This window comes from Sander lucioperca, chromosome 8 (genome assembly GCF_008315115.2).
Source record: "Sander lucioperca isolate FBNREF2018 chromosome 8, SLUC_FBN_1.2, whole genome shotgun sequence".
Lineage (NCBI taxonomy): Eukaryota > Metazoa > Chordata > Actinopteri > Perciformes > Percidae > Sander > Sander lucioperca.
In genome coordinates this window covers 13,957,607-13,974,304 of record NC_050180.1, presented here as the reverse complement: position 1 = coordinate 13,974,304, position 16,698 = coordinate 13,957,607, and the positions used below count along the sequence as shown (strand labels likewise).

The 16,698-nt window shown below is 41.1% G+C and overlaps 1 protein-coding gene across 1 annotated transcript; it reads right to left on the bottom strand.

Annotated features, from left to right (window-relative positions):
• Positions 1-1,088: 1,088 nt before the first annotated feature.
• heg1 (heart development protein with EGF-like domains 1) lies at positions 1,089-15,784 on the bottom strand. Its single transcript, XM_031281739.2, has 16 exons — positions 15,287-15,784; positions 8,656-8,943; positions 7,446-8,415; positions 6,368-6,858; positions 5,279-5,392; positions 4,956-5,078; positions 4,716-4,819; positions 4,554-4,609; positions 3,981-4,037; positions 3,723-3,883; positions 3,044-3,178; positions 2,702-2,744; positions 2,559-2,596; positions 2,318-2,405; positions 1,849-2,026; positions 1,089-1,675 (listed from the first exon to the last, which is right to left on the bottom strand). Exons 1-16 carry the CDS (start codon positions 15,555-15,557, stop codon positions 1,532-1,534), a joined length of 3,261 nt encoding a protein of 1,086 aa, XP_031137599.2. The 5' UTR covers positions 15,558-15,784; the 3' UTR covers positions 1,089-1,531.
• Positions 15,785-16,698: the final 914 nt, after the last annotated feature.

Sequence of the window (16,698 nt, the reverse complement as noted above, 5' to 3'; positions counted from 1 at the left end):
TTTACAGTAATTTTGTTTGAACAATTTTAAACTCAAGCAGTTCAAAATCAAGGATTTGAAAAATCTTAAAATAATTAGCATCAGAATGGAGTCGGAGAAATACTGCTGTGCAAATTTTTTATTTAAATAAGCACGTCTGACTAAAACGCCAGAATGAACAAATCATATATAAACACAAAGAAGTAAAACAGTCACATAAAAACAATACTCCATGTCAGAAAAAGCAAACTAATTATGATACATCTTTACACTCTTTAAATTCAAACACTCATTGACAGTTATGATCCTTCTGGTATACAGTTAATTACTCCTCACACACGTATACACACATCACACACACACACACACACACACACACACACACACACACACACACACATACTTAAGACACACACAATCTCTCTCTCTCTCTCTCTCTCTCTCTCTCTCTCGCTCGCTCTCTCTCTCACTCACACACACACACACACACACACACACACACACAAGCCACAAGTTTATCCATCTCCAGTCTGTCAGTGTGTATGTAAGGTGTCCAGTATGCTACATGTCAAGGACTTGGACAAAGAGGGAATAAATAAACGTCGTTATCAGAATTCAAAGTGGTTCCTCAGTTTCTATTGGCATTAAACCGAACTTTGCGCATCCTTCAGTGGTTTTGTTATTGTCTTGTTCCATCAATACTTTATTCTCAGACTATTATCTAAGAAGAAACTGATTATTTTCGAATCACAGCAGTGGCACGTACATATTCATACTTCAGCACTTAAAGGACCGTATCAATGTTTTTGCATGTTCTAGTCTATTTGCTACACATCACATACACTTTACATCACTGCTGCCTAAAAAAAAAAGTAATCTGATTGTGTTTTCCCACATTCCTGGTGGTCATAAACGCACATTCCTGTCTTTGAGCACAGTGAATATTATATCAGCTTTTATTTAATATTGTGCATTAATGCAGTGCAGATTTTTCAAGCAAAACTGCACTGCATTAAAAGGCAGCAACAAGGCAGATATGATTGTTTACTGTCATGGATTGCCTACCTCAAGCACTTCAGTTTCAAGCGTCTGGAAATTGTTTTTCATCATACAGTGAAGTAAATGAGAATCAGAGGCTGCCTGCAAGGCAGGAAAAACATATTAAACAGTCTTTAACAACACAGTGGCAGCAATGTAATGTGTGAGTTGAAGCAAATGAGCTAAAACATGCAAAACACTGAAATGGCCACACAATAACACTTTCAGGAAATATTTCACTTGCAAAAAAATGTGCACTTCCATAATATGCAGACACATGCATGCACGCACCCACCCACCCACACACACACACACACACACACCTGCATTTACATAGGTAGTGTGCAGCCCTGAATGCAGATGGCCAAATGGGCTCCCACTCTCACTGTGACAGAAAACCATTATAACACATCACAATTGTCAGTATAAGAGATAGTAAGTTGTGTGTGTGTGTGTGTGTGTGTGTGTGTGTGTGTGTGTGTGTATGTGTGTGTGTGTGTTCAAGGTGGGGCAGTCAGAAGTAGTCTCTCCTTCGTGAATCGTCACTGATAAAGGAGGGGTTCCACTGGGCAGGGTAGATGCACGAGTGGCGAGAACCCGGCAGGCCTGTGAACGGGTACAGGCCGTTTCTCTCCAGGTCTGAGTTACGCAACGCAGGCTGAAGGAAAGGGCACAGAAACACAGAAAATCAATGAGATGTATTTAAAAGTTTCTTCTAATAAACTGATTATAAGACATATCCAAACACTCAAAACCAAACCTAAACTTGAATAATGAAGACAAATGAAGGAGTGGGAGGTCTAATGAAAGTTGTATTGTAAGTCTCCTTACAGAGTAGTAAATGTCAGTCATCTGCAGCAGGTTCTTGGTGCTGCCGTTCTCTTGCATCTCTATGGTCTCCCTGCCCCACTCCGTGGATATGCGGTTATTTTTGGCAAAGTCTGCGTACGGGGACATCTGCATATCTCCACTCTTGAAGATGATCTTGTTGATGTCATTCTTGTCTTTCCTTGTAGATCAAACATTTAAAAAATAACCAATATTATTCACTTCATCAAACCACTGAAATTGAGGAAATGTGTTTTTTTTTGGTAATTTGGGTAAACTGTAACCGAAGCCAACATATAATTACACTTGTTTTATGGTCTAGGATCACTTGTTTTTTAATTATCAACTTGAAAATACCGTATAGCAAGGCAGATTACTGTGCTACCATCAATAATATAGTTTAAGACTTAACTAGTTTAATTGCTCTGCAAACCAGGACAGGTTTCTGTGCTAACAATAACAGCAGTCTTACTTGCAACAGGTGACAATGAGAGCAATGATGAGGATGAGGAGCAGAGCGCCCCCTGCAGGTGACACCACGACTGCAATCAGCTTGTAAACTGCAATGTCCAATAACATCATAGTAAATACTTAACTTTAGAAACATATGTAAAGATCACAAGATCAAATGTGTAACTTTAGTTCATCATATCTTATCTATTTAGCTGAATAGGTTATATTTTGCCTGTTCAGGGATTTATAGGGCCACTTACAATTTCCACAGTTGAATCCTCCAAATCCAAACATGCACCTTAAAAGTAGACATAGAATCTGCAGTAAGAATCTGGACTTAAATATATACTTAAGTATAAGTGGATCAATACTTTAAGGAAAAAATAAATTAAGTTGAACTTACGGAACACAGGTGCCATTTTCCAGCTTGTAGCCATCCCCACATTCTGAAACGAAGAAAAAAAAGAAAAAAAGAAAAAGTCCAATTAAACAGTTTGTTATAGGGAGGTCCAACGCCAATATTGGTTTGGTGATATGCCTTATCCTTAATTTCAATGAATTTCATGTGAAATTTCAAATCTGAATTTACTTTTTCTTCAGTTTTTTGTTTTTATCAGGAAGGAAACACTAACTTGGTCATTTTAATCATGTTTGGTCCATTTTAATCAGGTTAATATGTGGTTTGCTTTTTGATATATACATAAAAACCCATGCACTCACAGTAAGTAGCACACACTGAGCTCACCTAAGCAGGACAGGTCGTCAGGGTTGTGTTTGTAGTATCCTTGAAGACACTGGCAGTTGGCTGTGCCGCTGTTGTCTGTGCAGGTGGAGCGCTCTGTATCACACTGAGTCTTCTGGGCCACACACAGACTTTCCACTGGAACACAGTGTGGACACAATTAGTCGTGAATACAGCAACACAGGAATCATGGTCATGATTTGGACAAGATGAATCCATGACGTCAGAAAACACCAAACCAGCTTCCTTGTTTCCCTCAATTCACTATTAGGTTTCATCTGAAGAGCAAGTCAGAATTTATTAACCTACAGTTCTGGTTCACAATGAGCATCCTACATAAAATTGCTACTGTGTATGTGTGAGCTCATAGTGATCTTTTTGTAGTGTTTTATGGTAGTGCACGGTTGTCCTTTGCTCTTATTGTAGGATTCCCTGTAGTGTAGGGTTGTGAAATATAGCAGCTGGATGACGAAGTTTGTGAGTGATGTAATGATATAACTGTGGGAGCTGTTTACAGCTACATTTTGCCCTCTAGTGGATGTAAACACATTCACAGCTATTTTTAGTAGCCTGCCCTCAATCACAATTAAAGTATGCCAATTAAAACATGTAATACTTTTGGTTGAAATCAGCAAATATAAACCTGATGATGTTCATTAAGATTACTGGCTATTATATTCACCGTGATAGGTCAGCTGGTGCTGCAGGACCATCCGGCAGTGGGCCAATGAGGAGCTACAGTTGCTGAGAGACATCTGGATGCTGTTGTAGACCTCTGCGCTCGTCACATCGGTGGAAATGGAAAACATGTTGACAGCTGAGATATGAAACTCAGGCTCTCCTCTGTTGGAAAGAGATCAGAGGTCAAACTGAGAGGTCTACACTGACAAAATGTCTATGTTGCATCATTCATCTGTTTGCTTTCTTAGTTTAGATTTACTCTAATGCAGAGATCTTCAATAGGGGGTCCGGGACCCCTAGGGAGTCCTCAGAGTTGCTGAGGGGGGCCACCAAATTATTGTTTGATATATATATTAAAAAATATATATATATATATATAAAAAATATATGCTGTTTTACACAACATTGATGATAGGCTTACTGGCCTGGTAAGGTAGCCATCAACAGATACAGCTACTGTTCCACATTTTAACATTAAAACATGATGTGTAAATATATGAATATGTCAACAATTATTATTTTAACACCTTAGTATTGTATGCATCATAAAAGGTATATCTAAAGGCTATAGGCCGCCCTTCACTTTATTGTAAGCCCAGTTTAATATGCAACTCAATTTTATACATTATATATAGTAGGGGGTCCCTGCTCCGTCTCTTTTTAAGCTAAGGGGTCCTTGGCTTAAAAATGATGAAGACCCCTGCTCTAATGAAGGCCTATGAAATGTAAAGGCCAGCGGGGGTAAATATAATTATAACCATGTTTCCTTTTGTGACAACAAATTACTGAAAGATTACAGAAATGGAATGGTTTAGTGATGGCAAAAACTTACTTCTTACTTAGCGTTGAGCGGCTGTAACCTCGGAGGACTGACAACGAAGCATTGAGCTGAGGTGAAAGACAGTAAGAGAGTATGTAGCAGATATAATACACATAAGCCGAATGGAGCTCAGAAATCTGCAGAGACAATGCAATTATGTGTGCTGCCGCTCACCAACTGAATGATCTCTCTCTGGATCTCATGCATGGTGGCGCTCTTGAAGATAACAGGGTCATGCAGCAATTTGTTAACACTGAAAGTTCCCAGAAACGCCTTTGCTGTGGAGGGGAAAAATAGTCATCAAAAGAAGGCCTTTGGGGAAACAACTTTGAATTCATATATACTTTGTGTTTGCATATTTTCATCATCTGTAATTGATTATTGTTTCACTGTTATGTATTAAAGGGGTTTTACCTCTGGTGCAGGTGCGTCCGTCCTCCAGGTCGAAGCCCAGCGGACATTCACAGCTGAAGGAACCTCGCGTGTTCACACACCTGGACCCAACGGGGCATGGGTCCCTCTCACACTCATCCACATCTGCACACACCAGTACATACAAGTATTACTATATACTTTCTAAAAGAGCACTCAGGATAATATAGAAAAAGAATATTTTAAACTTGGATTTTATTTCATACTTTTCTGGAGATTTCATGCTTGGGTACATTGCAACACACACACAAAAAAAAAAGTAGCATGCATGCTGTCGTCAATCTGTCAGGAAGAAGAGGACTCACCCTGGTTGCAGGTCAGTCCTGTCCATGCCTGCTGACAGTGGCAGGTGAATTGATGCCCTTTATAGCTCACACACATCCCTCCGTTCATACAAGGGTTTGACACACAAGGGTTCCCTGGAGTTTAGAGAGGAGAGCAGGCATTTTACCATAAAACAAGAAATTGAACCATTAAAAAAGTTTTTAAAGTGGCCATATTATGCTCATTTTCAGGTTCATAATTGTAATTTGAGATTGTATCAGAATAGGTTTACATGGTTTAATTTTCAAATTTGTACTGTTGTACTGCCCATTGCTGCATATCCTCTTTTCACCCTATCAGGTCTCAGGTTTTAGCTACAGAGTGAGACCTCGCAACTTCTGTAAGATCTTTGTTGTCAGTCGCACATGCGCAGTAGCTAGGTAAGGATTACGTGAGCTAGCTAGCTGTTACTGCAACTTCGGCCTGTACAAGGCAGGATTAGCCGGGAGACTTCTTCTAAATGAGGGCACACTTCCAACTTTGTGTGGAATACCTGCAGAACAAGGACATGTAAGTAGTTCTATACAATTTATTTTGTAGATTAGGGTGAAATTGTGTGTGTTGTAGCAGTGTTTTGCCATTGAGAATGAACTAGCATGCTAACGGTTAGCACCCTAGGCCCCTCGTCTCGGCTAGTTATGTAGAAAGCCGTGCAGATTTTGAACAGCTCACCCGGAGACTGAAGGCAGGACACATTCAGAAACCCGTATCTCACTCAAAGCAGCATGGATGTTTTTTTTTTTCAAAGTTTGTATGTGTGTGGAAGCACCAGAGACACAACACCCCAAATCCCAGAAAAAGTGATTTTTTTCATAATATGGGCACTTTAAAAACAGGGCAATCATACAGTGGTTTCACACAAACATTGTCATTAGGTCTCATCAATCTCATAATTTGAATGGTTCATAATGCACATTTGCATACCTATATGTAAATAATATATAATATGTAATGTATACAAAGTATATCGCTTTTTTTAAGTAATTCGGTCCACTTTAGTAACACATTCTTGCTGTGAAGACTGCATGTCAAGGATTGTCAGATAAAATGATGGAATGTAAACCACTGACCTGGTGGTGTTGGCGGTGCCTTGGTGGGTGATGTGGTCCCAACCAGCTCTGTAGTTCCTCTGTCTGTCTGTTTCCCGGTGGTCTGCAGAGCCTCTGTACTCTTAGTTGGGGTTCTGTGGGTGTAGGAGGTGGTGATGTGCTCGCTGTGAGTCGTGGTGATTCCCGGGGTGTCCGTGCTTGTCTCTATCTGCAGGGTGGTGGAATTTGTGGGGTTATCCATCCCAGTTGAGGGCCCCTGGGTTTGGCTGGGTGACACGCGGGGAGTTGCGTGCACGGCAGAGGTCAGCAAGGCCAGGGTGGTGGAGGGCGTAGTGTACGGGACGGTGGCCTCGGTAGGTGACCCTGGAGTAGAGCTGCTAGCGGTGCTACTGAACCTGGAGGATGAGGTTGCAGGTAAAGGAGGGCTGGTTGTTGTGGTGGTGGTGGTGGTGGTCGTGGTGGTGGAGGTGGACGCAGTGGCTTTGAAAGTGTCTTCCTCTGTTATCTGTGATCTGGTAAAGAGAAAACCTTTCAACCAAATCTCTTACAGACTTCTGACAAGAATTGAAAAGAGCATACAAGAACAATTTTCATCTTTACAACACCAGGACTGACATGACAACTTTACTGATCACTCGACACAGAGCAGGCTAAGGTGTCAGCAGGGGGCGCTCATGTAAGCCAATAATTTAAGCTTGTCAATCTGCATTCCTTTAAAGCTTATAGAGCAGAATGTGTCTGTTAAAATAATGCTTTTCTAATAATATATATATATATATATATATATATATATATATATATATATATATATAGTTAGTTAGTTAGTTATATTTTATTTCTGTGTCATGCCAAACATTTTGGCCCATCCCACATGGGATTACAAGACACCACAAACTTACTTATTTAGCAAACGTCTTCCTGTCGCATATACAAATCATTCGGAGAAATACATGAATACAAATATATACATATACATATATACACACACACACACATCTATACATATATATATATATATACATATATATATATATATATATATATATATATATATATATATATATATATATATATATGTTATTGTTTTTTTTAAACGTACCTTTCTGTAACAGTGACAGGTGTGGAGGTGAGGAAGAACTCAGTAACGAGCATTGGAGTGTCTGTTAGAGAGTTGTCCACTTCTGATGTACTACTGACTGTTGGGGGTGCTGTGGTCAGACCCAAGCCAACGCTTTGGTCACTGGTCTGGGATGAAACCCCCACAGTGCCCTCCTGGTTCTGAGTGCTGGAGCTGTGGGCTCCGGTGGAGAACTCAGTGGCGGTTGTAACACTAAAGCCCGACCCCTGCTCTGTCCCTGAGATGTTTGTAGGACCTTCTGCAGGTGAGGTGACAGAAGGTGTGGAGGAAACAGACACTTCCGATTGGTCAGTGCTGGGCTCGGTTACTCTGAGAGGTGGTGTTGAGTCGGAGGTCTCCTCTGATGTTGAGGTGTATTGATGATGGGTGGCATTAGGTTGTCCAGTTAAACTTGTCTCTGGAAATATCCCCTTGAAGGAGTGCGTCATGTGCTGGTCTGTTGTGTCTCTGCTGTCAGTCCTGGTGGCCGGTGCACTGTGGGTGTAGTCCTCAGTCTCAGTAGCCTGAGCAGAAATACCCCAGGTGGAGGGGGGCTGATGGGAGTTGGAGTCCTCTGTAAAGGCAGAGGAGGTGCTGTTGCTGGAAGAGGAGGTGACAGACAGCAGGGTCCTCTCCCCAGCTCGGCTGATGGCAGTAGAAGTGTAGGTGCTGTCAGTGTGGACGGCTGTGTGGGACATAGAGTCTGAGGCATCTCCTAGTCGGAGGGTGGTGTCCGGGCTGTCCTGGGGGAGTCTGGCGTCCTCTGTCAACATCCAGGAACTAGCCTTGGAGGACACAGCAGGGAAGGCGTCTGACATTTGGTTTGTGTCAGTAAAGTCCTTCCAGGCGCTGCTGCTGCTACCGGTGCTGCTGCTGCTACCGGTGCTGCTGTCGCTGCTGCTGCTGCTGCTGCTGCTGCTACCGGTGCTGCTGCTGCTACCGGTGATGCTGTCTCTGCTGGTACTGCTACCGGTGATGCTGTCGCTGCTGCTACTGCTACCGGTGATGCTGTCGCTGCTGCTACTGCTACCAGTGATGCTGTCGCTGCTGCTGCTGCTACCAGTGCTGCTTCCACTGCTGCTGCTAGTGCTGCTGCTGCTGCTGCTGCTGCTGCTGCTGCTGCCTGTGCTGCTGTTGCTGCTGCTGCCGCTGCTGCTACTGGTGCTGCTGCTGCTGCCGGTGCTGCTGCCACTGCTTATGCTTATTCTGCTGCTGCTGGTGCTGCTACCGGTGCTGCTGTCAGTGCTACCAGTGCTGCTACCAGTGCTGCTGCCGGTGCTGCTGCCGGTGCTACCAGTGCTGCTACCAGTGCTGCTACCAGTGCTGCTGCCGGTGCTGACACCAGTGCTGCTGCTGCCTGTGCTGATGCTGGCCTCAGTGGTGGCTATAACAAGGGTGGGGGCGAGTGGCTCAGTAGACAAACTTATGGCTTCTAGTGACCTGATGCTTGTTTCTGTGAAGGTTTGCGTCTGATCAGTGTCTGTGGAAAAATAAAAAAAGCAAAAATATTAAGTTTGCACAATAACTCGCTTCAGACAAGACACTGAAAACATTCGGAGGGCTCTTTATTTCTGTTTCACAGTATCATAGCTCTTTTCTGATCGACTGCTATTATGCAAAAGGCAAACACATTTGTGTTTATGTATGTAGCTCATTTCCAGCAGTGGCCACCAGAGGGTGCTCACCAGGCTGTATCTGGCCTGTACAGACTGCAGAAAGGGGGAAGATGCTGACAGAAGTACTGTTACTTGCTGCAGAGGCAATGATTTTGGGTGGAGAACAATTGGCAGCCAGGCTTGTCTGCTTTAACAAAGGCGTGAGGACCTAAATATGGCGGTAACTGTCTCCGCTGGGAATCGGCCATTTCCTTCCTAAAGCTGAGTGAGCACAAGGCTCTGGCAGAAAACTGTCACCAACCATGGATCTGGGCGTGTTTTTATGTTCATTGTCTGTGGATTATTAGATTTTTTTTTAGCTTTGTTGTTAAGTCATAAACATTATAAGAAGTAAAGTGTTGTTTAGATGGGTTTTTTTTTTAACATTTTCCCTCTGACAGTAACAGTGGAGATAGACAAAAACCATGCATAGAGAGCAAGGATGACAAGCAAACAAAGGTCTCCAGCTGGAATCAACATAGAGATGTTGCAATTACATGGTGTATGTATTAGACAACTAGGCCTATAACGCCGTTTTACACCTCCAGCAGACACAAGGTATTAGCATTCATTTGACATTGACATACAGTACATATGTCCAATATTTAATCTCCTTTTATTCCCAAGCTTTATTCAGTTCACTAGCTAACTTTGTTTCACTGTGGTTTGATGCAGTGCAAGACGTGTACAGTGGGTTTATCAGAGCTGAAAACAGCTGTCTGCTGTGGCTAGAAAGCGGTGAGACTGAATTGAGGCTGCAGGCTGTAAAACCAAAACAAAACAATGAGCAGAGACGGTAAAATGCACCATAGAGCTGAGGGGAACTGCAGAGTTTGGTGATAATTATCTGTGCGTTCATCACTGTAAATTACACATATAGTCAGCTGATCCATTGTTTACATAAATGAGTGCAGCTTTAAATTACATAACTAGTGAGCATCCCATGAGATATAGATCAAGATATTAGTATCAAGTGTATGTGAGAGACAAAAACTTACACACAAGCCAGCTGGGTACCAAGTCTGTGTGTGTTTGAGGTCTTTCTCTGACCTTGTCTTTTTTCTCTACCCATCACTGATGCTGTCTGACAGCCTGTTATCTGGCAAGTCTCTAGCAGTCTGACTGGAACAACAGCACTCTGAGGATGAGGGGTCTGTGCTGGATGGTGGCTGCTGGTGGCAGCCACCATCCAGCACAAAACCAATGGAGTTCAACTGCAAAACAGCCCGTCCACTCAGAGTCTGTGAGGAGAGCTGGGTCACTGGATTCTATTTTTCTCTTTCACTTCCTCTGCATGTGTCTCTCTCATTATTTCATTTTCTCTCTCTGGATCCAGCCCGGGCAACAAAACTCAGACTGGAACGTAGTGTTGGCAACAAGTGAGGGACACTCCCAGATTCTCTGCTGTTTATCTCTTAGCTCTCAACTGTTAACACGGCTGTCAGTGTCGTCTTTTCACATCTGTTATACACCAGAAGCTCTGTGGCTTGCATATTCATTTAGGCAAAAGCAGTAGGGTTAGCATTAGAGCCTGACTGATAAAGGATTTTTAAGGCCGATATCGATACAAATATTTGGTGATTTAAAAATCAGATATTCCGATATATCGGCCGATATATATTAAAAAAAAATATATCCAGAAACGCGTAACAAAACATAAATAGATTTCCCTAACATTAGTTATTTGTAGTTATGTATGAGTCCTCACTAAAATAATATGATAATGCAGTTTAAAAAATAAACTTTTACAACAGAACAGAGGAACATCAAAATATATTAACATTCTGATAAATATAATGTATAAAAATACAAACTTAAGATATGAAACTTAAAGTCCTTTGAACAAAAACACAAAAATAACAAAAAGAGTTGCCAACAGGGACGTTGTAGAGTGCCCTCTGGTGGACAAACTATGCAATGCCAACACTCATAACATGGTTGAAGGGTGTTTCGTACGTTTTTATTTTATTTTTTAAATATTCATTTATTGGCCATTATAAATGCCGATACCTATAGTTTGGAAAATGCCTAATATCGGCCGATAATATCGGCCCGCCGATATATCGGTCTGGCCCTAGTTAGCATATTAATGAGGATGGACGCTGGTATGACGCAGCAGTGAATATATTGGTTGATATTTTATTGCCAACAGATCAAACAGGTAATGTATTGCTGTGGACTTTTGCTATATTCAGTGGCCAAGTATTGAGCTGTTTGTCACCAGATGACTGTAACCGGAAGACCTGGTCTTAGGACAGAAAAGGTGAATCTGGGTGAAATCAGGGTGAGGAAAGTGAATCATTTCCACTTTGTCATTCTTTAGCAGCAACTACTCTTTGCCTTTGAGCAAAGCATTTGACCCTCACATTGTTTTCCGTGAATTGAAGTACTGGGCAGCTCCCCAGTCTGAATGAATCAAGCATGACTGAAACCAAAGAATTTCTAATATGGGAAGAAGTTCCACTCTCTCGTTACTTCCGGCTTCTGAACTGGTGGCAGTTCCACCAGAGTTCCAAATAGGGGGCGCTCACAGGCCAGTGCAGAAAGAATGGGACTCTATGGAGCTTACCCCTCAAAATCCACTTTTCTCAGGATATAATTTTTTGTCTAGTAATTTGAATGTTGCATTTGAAAGGGGAGGCTAAGAAAATACACACTGCTGGGTGTTAGATTTTTTTAAAGTGGCTTTTTTGTTCTAAAAAGCCTTTTAAAATGTCAATGACGTCATACACATATACGGCCAGAGATTCTGCTTTACGGCAAGCTCTGAGTCGCTTCCTTTTTTCTCTCGAGGCATCGACAACACAGTTGACAGATTAGACTCTCCCTGTCAATACACGTGCTAGAAAGAGGTTTGCTAATGTTTTAAAGACCACGCCGAAATATTCACTCTGGCATTCTGGTTCTGCTTCGGATGCCGTTAAGCGGGATCTCCGATCGTAATCTGTCCTTCACTGACCAATCAGCATTCATTAGCAGAATGCTAGCGTGTTATGGGCAACAACGACTCAACCTGTAACAAATCGAAAGGGCATAAGTACTCGTTCATTCAACTTTCGACCTATAATCCATGTTGAACTTGCAAAAACTACAATCAAATCTGAGATTTCTCATCGACAATCAGGCGAAAGAGACAAATTTAGCCGTCTAGCTCCATAGGGTCCCATTCATTTTGCACTGGACCGTGATCACCCCCAGTGGAACTCTGGTGGAACTGCAACCAAAGTAGGTACAATGGGGCTAAATAGGGAGTGGAACGGCTTTCCGTAGACGGGCTTTGCTGAAACCAAGCAAAAATCTCACCGGACAAACAGATCTTGAACATCGCTGTTAAACTTGTAAGAAGTAAAGCCTGTGCCCAGATTTCTACAATAGTCTGTCTCAGATTGTCAGTGTTTAAATGCAGTATATACTTCAGGTTCACTTTGGGTTTAAATGCAGAAGCCAGTGACACAGTCTCCTTCGAGTAGTATACAATAGGGCTGCCACCTCTTAGTCGTTTTGGTCTTAGTCGACTAAGATTTCTTTAGTTGATGAGTCATTTTTTATGCTTATTCATGTTTAATTACTCATTTCCAAGAAACTTATGAGCACATTTCTGGTAAACACAAGATTTAAAGTGGTGCTTTTGCAGGATTAATTGTGGAGAAACTCAGTTTTACAGATGGTTCATTAACTACATTTATATTGTGCTTTTCTAGTCTTAATCACCTCTCAAAGAGCACAGCTCTGTCGATTACATCAACTAATCGATTAATCGACAAAATCATATAAGTGTTAGTCGACTAAGAATTTCTTTAGTCGAGGACAGCCCTAGTATACAATGATACAATATCACTAAAATTAATAAACTAAAGCATCAGAGAGACATGTGTAATGCAGACTTTTATATCAAGTCAAGTCAACTTAATTAATGTTTATCTTGTTGTCATGGAGACAACTACCATAGAAAATGCATTGCAAAACTCCTGTACTTATGTAGAAGTAGTTTATGTTATAAGTAGGCCTATATGGAATATTGTATTGTGACTAGATGACAAACTGTAGCACAGTAGTGATAATGGTAATATTATGTTGCTAATAAGAGGAGTGCAGTTGCATTGGAACTATATTAAAGTTATACTGTACATAAAGAGGTAGTTTTGTAGATTTGAACAGCAAAACAGCAAATCCATGGCTTTTACACAGAGCAGGTGGATCGCCCAAATTCATGACCTGTCTGTCTGTTATAAAGGTCCAGTGCTTTCTGTTGACGAGGTACAGGCCCCAGCCATTATTGAAAGTTTTATGGTACCTTTCTTGGTATCAGACTTGCCAGTGGTTGCATTATACAAGCTAATACATTTTCAGAAACGTCTTCATTTGTACACTAAGAGCTTAAATCTTTCTTTCCTCCATCTGGCAGGAGTTTAGGTTCTAAAGTAGTTTTGCAGGACTGTACCTAAACCCTCTATTTGAGGGATTTGAACTAAATCCCTATAAAAAATATATATATTTATCAATTAAAGCCCTTGATTCTTGTACTGTTTTCTTTTAATTTACTTTAAGCCTTTAGGAATGTTTTGAGGCATGCTTTCCTGGATCTACATGCAGTATTTGTGACATGGATTGAGCTCATTAGGGGTCTCATCTGAACTCTACTGCCACATGCTGCACGTGACAAGCTGCTCTTGACCAATGGATACAGCGGCCCATACATCTTATCAACACCGGTGTGAGCTGCTGAACAAATGTCAAGACGTATTTGTGGCAACACCTCAGCTCAAATGCTAACAGGGAACCTCAAAAGAAGTTAGGCTGCTGATCAGATTTGATATTTAGATCATGATAGGAGTGACACATTCATGGGAGGGTCTCTGAGATTTCATCAAACTAAGTGAATGGGTCTTACTTGATAAATGGTGAACCACATTTATGTCTTCTGTCGGTCTTTGTTCATTGGAAAGGTCTGTTGGTTTAAAGTTGTGGGAATATTTCTATTCCAAAAAACAAAGTGAACGTTGTAATGGTGGGTTTATCCTCCTCTATATCAGAACCACAGATGTGAGCATACAGTATGAGCCACGTTTTATACTGAAGTAGAAATGAAACAATTATTCGAGGAATCGAATAGCGACAGAAAATTAATTTGCATTCATTGATATCGATTGATCGTTACATCCAATTTTTAAAGCAAAAATGCCAGAAAATGTACTGGTTCCAGCTTCTCAAATGTAATTTTGTTTTTCCTCAATCTTCTACAATACTAAACTGGGTACTTCAGGGTAGAGCTGCAAAGATTAATCGATTAGTTGTCAACTCTCAAATTAATCGCCAACTATTTTGATAATCGATTAGTCGGTTTGAGTAATTTTTTAAGACAAAAGTTAAAAAAAATGTATTCCAGTTTCTTAAATGTGAATATGTTCTAGTTTCTTCTCTCCTCTGTGACAGTAAACTGAATATCTTTGAGTTGTGGACAAAACAAGACATTTGAGGACGTCATCTTGGGCTTTTGAGAAACACTGATCCACATTTTCTGACATTTTAGAGACCAAACAACTAATCGATTAATCGAGAAAATAATCAACAGATTAATCGACTATGAAAATAATCGTTAGTTGCAGCCCTACTTCAGGGGTTTTGAACTGTTGGTCAGTCAAATAAAGCAGTTTGAGAATGTCAACTTGGGCTTTAGGAACTTGTGATGGACATTTCTCACTATTTCTGACAATTTATAGTGCAAGCGATGAATCATCAATGGAGAAAACAATAAATGTAAACATTGAATGAAAATAATTAGTTACAGCTCTACACTGAAGCAAACTAAACAAAAAGAGCAATGCACTTGTTTCATGACAATGTGTAGGTCTCTTCACACAGGATGCAACAGGAAATCTTCACTTTGGATAAATAAAGTTGTAATTAAGAGATTATAGCTATCCTACACCACATATTGAGATACCTCCTGTTGGAATAATAAATCAGCTTTGCTGTTGTAGTTCTATTATAGCCTATTCTGCAGCTAACGCTTATTTTGAAATGAAAAGTAGACATTTACAGAGCCTTACTTTGCAGGGGAAAGAAATGCTCATACGGAATAATTGGGATAAACTCAACAAATTGAACTAACTTTTGTGTCTGAACAGTTACACTTGTCATTGCAGGCCTTCGTAACAGTGATCTTACCGAAGTTTCCAGCAGCAGTGTGTGATTCAGCAGTGTGTGTGAGCAGGATGTTTCTCTGTGATGCTGACAAACTCTCGCTGGAGTATGAAGTTGAAGTTGCATTGTTTTCCATGTTAGTGAGTTCATCTGTGGCGGTTGAATAATAAAATCCTGACGTTACCGGATCCGTGCTGTTGTTACTGGGGGTCCCTGCCCCTAGGGGCCCCGGTAGACCCAGGAGCAGGACCGACAGAGACACCCCGAGGACATGATGCAAAAACCACGTTTCCATGATTTCCAAGACCCCCAAACGGTCGCCGATAGTTTCCGTAAAGTCGAGTAGAGGCCGGGGAGTCTCCCGGGGACACCATGGGAGGAGCGCTTCAGCTATCAGTGAAGTTTCATAAGAATTAAATAAATCCTGGTGCAGGTCCGGAGGAGATCCGCTGCTCGGACGGCGGGGAACGGAAGATAACAGAGCCGAGGCAGCAGCCTGTTATCACAGCGGAGGAGCCCGGGCTCCTCCTCCTCCTGCACACACACTCTCACACTCACACAAAACACTGTGCTGGTTGCTCTGCCCTGTTATTCAACCCAGTGGCTGCATTTGCTGCGCTGCCTTCAAGTGTTGTCGGATGTCCTGCTTTTAAAATAAATGAAAATGTTCCTTTTTTTTCTTTTTTTTTTTATTGCTGATGCTTCAGAGACTGAAAGTTTCGAGACAAATCAAACAACACAACGCTTCACTGCAAATTCATCTACATTGGATGATATGGCAACCCATAATTGCCATTAAAATGGAATTAATTAAAATGAGAAAATTAGAAATCAGGTCAAGTTATGAGAGTAGGCAGTGAGAGAGCTAGAAAGAACTACAAAGTCACAATGACACACTAACTCTTCAGTATGACATGTCCTATTATTAAAACCCTAGTACATTTCAAAGCCATACTTTTGATTCTCCGAGCCATTACTATTACTGTAACTTAGTATTTTTATTTTTTTTTTATCATTTATAACATTATGCTATTTGTTTTCCTGGTGGGAATGGGATTGAAAAGGCACAAAAAGGTAGCAGCTACAAAAAATTTGGAATACTGATACTCGTTGACAAAAAGGGTTGTAGTATATAATAGAGTTTACGATACAGGGATGGGTATTATGCAAATATAATGTCGACAGAAAGTCCTGGTGCATTAACTTAAGAAATTACTTCATTTAAAATGGTTAAGGGCAGTCATTTTCAAAGATTCCCCCTTCTGGTTACACAGCACTAAACTTTAACTGCCTACAGGCAAGTATTTGAATTTAGGTAGCAGGGTGACATTAAAACAATTATTATTTAGGCTACAGAGCAAAGTTCAGTGCTGGAGATTTTTTTCGTAAGGCTTTCCAGGCAAATATATCAATCAATTGTGTAAATCGTGTAACCT